This window comes from Mesitornis unicolor, unplaced genomic scaffold (genome assembly GCF_000695765.1).
Source record: "Mesitornis unicolor isolate BGI_N332 unplaced genomic scaffold, ASM69576v1 scaffold5381, whole genome shotgun sequence".
Taxonomy (NCBI): domain Eukaryota; kingdom Metazoa; phylum Chordata; class Aves; order Mesitornithiformes; family Mesitornithidae; genus Mesitornis; species Mesitornis unicolor.
Window position 1 is genome coordinate 30,004 of NW_010162999.1, and position 6,419 is coordinate 36,422.

The following is a 6,419-nucleotide window of genomic DNA, read 5'->3' on the forward strand; positions in this document are numbered from 1 at the left end:
TTGTTGATCTGCTCTGGCAGATACCAACTCTTTCTTTAAAACTGTATCTTTGCATGCACGATTATGCCCACAGGTAATAGGAAACCAGGGGTTCAAAAAAAAAAAAAACAACAACCTGATCCCATTGCTAGATAATAGCAGTTTCCTAAATAAATGTGTGGTTGCCCCAGGGGCTGAGGTTGTTGCCAGATGCACCTTTCTTTGATTGGTGAGAACAGCAGATGACGCTTCGTGTCATATAAGTGCAAGAGAAAACACGGCAGCACAGATAAGCAGCGCAAGCCGAGCCATCTGGAAAGAAGAGCTGGGAAGGCGTTGAAGCAGCTGCTTGCCATGGCATTTGGAATGCTAATCTATATTTTGCTGAAAGGTAGGTTTGGAGCAGGCTTTTCAGTGGCGTAAGATGCAAGGCTTTGTGGAATGATAGTTCACTCTTTCTGGAATAAGCAGGTGGGGTGGAAAGCACGCAGAGATGTTACAAAGTAGAATAATGTTAGTAATTTTAAACCTGCATGAAATTTTAACTGATAGGGAATGATTTCTGCTCTTTGAAAAGAAGCTGCTTAGCCTGGTAAATAGGTGTAACGTAGTACATTACAGGTGTCTGTGTCATAAATTGCATAAGATAATGGAGAACAGAATGGATATGTATTTGGGGATTTTGCAAGCAATAGTTTGTTTCCCCAGAATCATCATTATGCTGTGGCAAAAGCAATTTTGAGGCAAGAATGCTTTAATTATCTTGTTGTATTGCTGCATCATATCAGAATTGTATTGTGGGTGAGTGTTTTCTGGGTGAAATGAACCTTGAATAGAAATGCTGAGTTTTTCTGTTACAGTAAGCATCTGTTTGCATTACACAGCAATGGGGGCACTGAGTGAAGAGTCAGCTCTTAATGTTACATCCCTCAGCACAGACTTACGGAATAATTGGACAAAGAACAACACTGAAGGTATTCCATTTTTTTGTTCTGCTTGTCTCTATTAGTCTGGCACTTAAAAAAAATAAATCAACCCCCAAAATATTATGATGATGGTAGAGGTTACAATGCTCCTGTCACTTGGACGCTGTCGAATTTTGTGTGTGTTGTATTTGTGAGATGAGCTGCTTTCTTCACGGAGCCTTAAAAACCTCTGGGAAGTGATTGCTGCCACTCAGCTGGGCAGGCTCAGTGCTGACCAGCTCAGGGATCACTTACCCAGAGGCAGTTATGATTGGGAGAAGATACTTCTGTCTAATTGGGGTAGATGGTCTGCATTTCTAATGGCCGTCTCTGTTGCTTTTACCTCGTGCTTGGTTTCTGGCTGTCTTCAGTGTGCATCTTCACGCACCCAGGTGGGAAGGCAGCAAGCGCACCTCCAAGTGATGCCTCTCGTGTCTGTTACTCAGTCGTTTCTTTCTTTGTTGCAGTTTTGCTTTGGGCTACTGCAGCTTCCACGGCCCTTTTTCAGAGCACTGCCTCTCTCCTTTCTTTTTCTTTTCTGCCTGAAACATGAACTCAAGCTATTTACCTGCCAACATCTGAGGCCAGAGCGCTGTGTTTATCCTGCCAGCTGCATTCTTGATGTTACTTGGGGTGCTAGTGATGTCATTCCTCTTGGAGAGCTGTGGGATCTGGAGCTGAGGGTTTGGCAGGTCAGTAAAGGAGGACAGGATTTTAACTGTGATACTTATTAATGTCTTTGTACTTTAAAAAGATCGTAAACATGCATACAAATCACCTTCTGATAATTGTAAGACATCACAGGGTGTCTTACAAGCCTTTTTTAGTAGATCCATAAGCTTTTTGTTTTTCTCTCAACTAGTCAAGTTGTTCTTTTTTTTGGTTTTGTCTCATATATCATAGTAGTACCGTGTTCTAGCTGTATACATTCATACATCCATGTACATGTGGGTTTCATATATATATAAATATGTATTCCACACACACATATATGTAAGTGAAGTCAAGATGATGTGGATTTTTGGCTGCAGTAGTCTGATTTATCAGCACAGCACTGGGGCCTGGTTTAGTGGATTTGTCTGTGAAGAACGAGATCCCTGCACTACCTTGAGCTCCTTCTTCCTTGCAGCCGATAAGGGAGGCCCTGACCCTGGGCCTGACCCGTTCCCTCCCCTTTGGCTCTGGCATTCCTCCCAATGCACCATACTTGAGAGCTGAGCTGTCGTGGTGGTAGTGGCTGAGTCTTTGTTGCCAGTCTGTCAGTTTTGGCATGCCCAGGCTCCCCAGTACCCATCGTTTTGATTTCGTGTCACATCTTGCCAGGTGTATCTGTTTGAATGACTCAGTTGCAGGCAACTGTCAAGTGCTTACACAGCATGCTTTTCTTTCCTCATGTGACTTGAAAGGCACATGGATGTGTTTATTCAACAGCTTATTGAGTATCTAGGTGGGTAACATGATATGAATTATCGTAATGCTCTGGGATGGGTTAGAAAATCGTTCTTTTTGTTTGCAAGACTCATCATTCTCTCAGAGGTTAATTGTACTTTTGCAACTTCAACATAATTAGCACTTAGAATTTCTTTGTGTACATTTAAGATCTGATCTTGCAGCCTGCACAGGTCAAAGCCCTTACTCCTAACAAGGAAGGGATGTATTGTTCATTGGTGGCCTGCGCAGCAAGATGTTTGTCTGTGGCGCTTTCGAGGCAGGCTCATGCTCTGGGCTGACCTTGTTTCTGATGACAGCACCGACTTTCACGGCGCTTGGGAAGAGGTTTCACGTTCCTGCATGAAGCGAGGTTTCTCCCAGGCATTGGTAGATGGAAGGCTGCCACCTCCTGGCAGTGTCAATGAGGGATGTTCTGGCTGTGTGAATCCAGCTGCTGGAAGTTTGAGTAGAGGTGGCTGAGGATTTCACACCTCTAGTGTGTGGATTTTTACCTTCCTCATTTATTTTTCTGTGTGCGTGTCAGAGGTACAAGAGAAATACTAAGCCTGTGCAGTAGACACCTTTTCAGGGCATGATATAAATGTATGTTTAAGAGTCCTGCTGAGTGGTCATGTTCAGTGGTTTCATAGGGTGCTGTTTGGCCTCCTTTGTTCTGAAATGATTCAAAACAGTTGGTGCTGAAGTGACAGAGGATTGACACAGGGAAGCTCCAAGGTGCCGTTGCCTGTTTTCTGGTCTGCAGGTACATTAGACCCAAGTGAAAATGGGCTTTTGCAGTTCTGCATCCTGGATCTCCTTGGCACGCTGAGCCCTGCAGCTGCCTTTACCACGTGCTTTGTTGTGCATTCTGCTTTCCCCAGCAGTGAGCATCCTACAGTCCTTCTGTGGACAGAATAGTACCATCCATCTCTTGTCCTATAATCTGTCTGTTCTTCCTTAAATCTATCCTTTCTCAAGGTCTTCTGTTCCTTAAGTCCATTCCTCCAAGGCCTGGTCCTGTGTCCATTGTGCTCCTGACCATCGAGCCTGTTCTTGGAGCATGTCAACAGCATTCCCAGAGACGGTGCCTGATCTTGGAGCTTCCTCGTAGCCAGCACCAGCTTCTTTCCTTGCAAAGCACGTGGTTCAAGGTTATGGGGGTGTCTGCCCTACACAGGGCTTTCTGTAGCAGAGATCCTGGTCTGGTTTTGGTACATGGGGACAACCTAGCTGCGGTAGCCTAGAGCTCACTGCTCAGTGATGCTGCACGCAAATTTAGTCTGAGAGCCACTTTGAGTACTGCCCTGCTGCATGGCAGTGTGTGATAGCTTTGTGTTTCTAGCTTTAGGTCTGCCTTCTCCACGCTGTGAAGAGAAATTTGAGATTTTTGTTTCTAGAAATGGAAAAGATGCCCTTTTCTCAGCCCAAAGCAGTTTATTTTAAAGCAAGAGTAAACCAACATGTTCTTTTTCAAGCAGACTTGAATGGTCTCTTGCTCTCTCTAAGTCTCCTGATAAAATGTAAGTCTGATTCCTCTGACAGATTTTGGAGGCCACTGTTTTCCAAGTAGTGGTGTTTGATCTGAGTAGCAGTGATAGCATTGAACCTCTTAGGCATCCAAGCCACGTGGTTCACAACGGAATTGCCCTAACGTGCGGGTGTAGAGTAGGGCAGCTGTTTACCATAGCTTGTCATCTCTGTGATGAAGCTGCGTAAAGGACAAAGGAAATATGGCTTAGTTGAGTGTGCAGAGGGGGATTCCTGCCATGAAATGGCTCAAACTGGAATTAAATCAGGAATTTAGGAGGTTGGTGGTCTTACTCCTGAAAAATGCATTGTGGGATCTCAGGTTGCCCACGGGAGGGCTGGTCGCTTATGTTACCCCATATGTATATGTTACCCCATGTGAATCTTCCATCATCATTTTTATACATGCCTCTCAAGGGCAAGTGATTTATATACAGTTTGTTCTTTCTCTGAAGCTATGCTGGGATGTCTTAGAAGCTGCTTCTGCTTAGCGGTGTTTGAATTAGCTCATGAGACACGTCACAGTAAATTGATGTATTAGGTGTCTTTCTGCGGGCTATGTCCATTCATCTTGAGTCATGAAAATATATTCAAACGCTGGATTTTTTTCCTAAAGGTAACATGACTTTTTCTCCTTTCGCAGTAGACTACACAGAGCAGCCGAAGCTCTTGAAGCTTATGCAGACCTGCCTTGAAGAACACGACAGCTACTGCATCAATGGGCTCTGCGCTTTCCACAGCGAGCTGGGGAAACCCATATGCAAGTAAAGAACGCTGCTTATAAGTATTCTGCTTAGAAAATAACATCAGTAGCATTGTTTCTTTGTCTGCTACGTGTTATGAATGTAACCTGACTAATTTTCAGCAGAGTGCAGCTTTCAAGTGGCAGTCAAGTATTTGTAGGCTTAAAGTTTGGCACAGGCTTGGGTGCTGTGATCAAAGGGATGGAGCACCTCTCACGTGGGGAAAGGCTAAGAGTGGAGGTTGTTCAGCCTGGAGAAGAGAAGGCTCCACAAAGACCTTATTGCTGCCTTTCAATACTTTAAGGGTGCTTATAAGAAAAGTGAGGACAGACTTCTTAGCAGGGCCTATAGCGATAGGACAAGGGGTAATGGTTTTAAACTAAAGCAGGGTAGATGCAGACTAGACATAAGGCAGAAATTTTTGTTCATGAGGGTGGTGAGGCACTGACACAGGATGCCTGGAGAGGTGGTGGATGCCCCATCCCTGGAAACATTGGAGGCCAGGCTGGATGGGGCTCTGAGCAACCTGGTGTCCCTGCTCACTGCAGGGGGTTGGACCAGGTGACCTTTAGAGCTCCCTTCCAACCCCAGCCATGCTGTGATTCTGCGGTGGCTCAGGACTGTTACCAATGCAGAAGTGCTGTGCTGGTGTAATACTAAGGAAGGGAGCTGGCTTTAAACTAGACAGACTGGGACAACTGGTGGTTGTGGAGGAGTGAAGTTCTGCCTGAGCACGAGTTTCAGGCTATCCTCGTTTAGACTCGTTCTACTTTGTTGAAAATTGATGAAATCTAACATGTTTCTGAAATACAGAGCACAAGAAGTTCCGAATAATTTTTGCGCGGTGTTTCTTTGTTTTGTAGGTGCATTGCAGGTTATAATGGAGAGAGATGCGAACATTTAACACTGAATTCGTATGCACATAATTCTTACGAACGCTACATTGCTGTGGGAATTGGCGTAGGAATACTGACAAGCGGGATACTCGCTATCATCTACTGCTATGTAAGAAAGAGGTACGGGAGATATTTAACCTTCTGATTACATTCATCTGAATTGCAGTGGGCAGGAAAGCTGGGCAGTTTTGAGGGCACTGGGAGTGTGTTCCTGGCTGTTACTCATTTGCTCTGTGATCTCAAAGGAGCTGACACTCTCGATATGTCTGCTTTCCTGTCTGCCAAAACATGAGTTACATTGGGGCTGCTGAAATGAGAAAGGAGGTTAGACTTAGCTTCTGTCCACACTACTGGGATCAGATTTGTCTGATTAAAATCGCTTGGTGTTGTTCAATTTAGATGCAGAAAATTGAAATCGCCATACAAAGTCTGCGTGGGCGAGACAGCGCTGTGAAGATCTGGCGTTGGGACACTTACCCATTCGCCTGTAAAGGAGAGGAGGTCCTGCTGGGAAGGCCGTCCCGTGCCGTCTGGCAGGTACTGCAGCCTCGCTGAGGAGGTGAAATGAAGGGAAGGATGGAGCGAGCACATGGAAGGAACTCGTGCGGAACCAGCGGGCCCCACTCACCTTTGGAGAAAGACTTCCTCTTTTCAGTAAAGGTTGCCAGATGAGCAGGTCAGAACAGCTGATTTCAGCCCTCACAGCGCTCTCCTCTGCTTGGTATTTGCTGAGGGCAGGACTGATTGGTTTTAGCTGTTTTCAGTCATTTCAAGCCCTAGCAGAGTGTTCTGCTCTAGTCTTTGCTGTCTATTTTGTTCCCTGTTTTCTCTCTCTGGAGACAGCCTATCTCACAGTGGAGTTCTGTTCTGAGCGTCGT

The 6,419-nt window shown here is 45.3% G+C and overlaps 1 protein-coding gene across 1 annotated transcript; it reads left to right on the plus strand.

Moving 5' to 3' along the window:
* Nucleotides 1–333: 333 nt before the first annotated feature.
* EPGN (epithelial mitogen) lies at nucleotides 334–5,995 on the plus strand. Its single transcript, XM_010193788.1, has 5 exons — nucleotides 334–370; nucleotides 864–953; nucleotides 4,546–4,666; nucleotides 5,509–5,661; nucleotides 5,941–5,995. The coding sequence occupies exons 1-5, from the start codon at nucleotides 334–336 to the stop codon at nucleotides 5,993–5,995; spliced, it is 456 nt and encodes a 151-aa protein (XP_010192090.1).
* The last annotated feature ends 424 nt before the right edge of the window (nucleotides 5,996–6,419 follow it).

What these genes read in the sequence shown, in the direction of transcription:
- EPGN (XM_010193788.1), top strand. Translation starts at nt 334, where the DNA reads ATGGCATTTGGAATGCTAATCTATATTTTGCTGAAAG. An exon ending in GACAAAGAACAACACTGAAG is followed by an intron (nt 954 to 4,545) that starts GTATTCCATTTT and finishes CTCCTTTCGCAG; the next exon opens with TAGACTACACAGAGCAGCCG. An exon ending in TACTGCTATGTAAGAAAGAG is followed by an intron (nt 5,662 to 5,940) that starts GTACGGGAGATA and finishes TGTTCAATTTAG; the next exon opens with ATGCAGAAAATTGAAATCGC.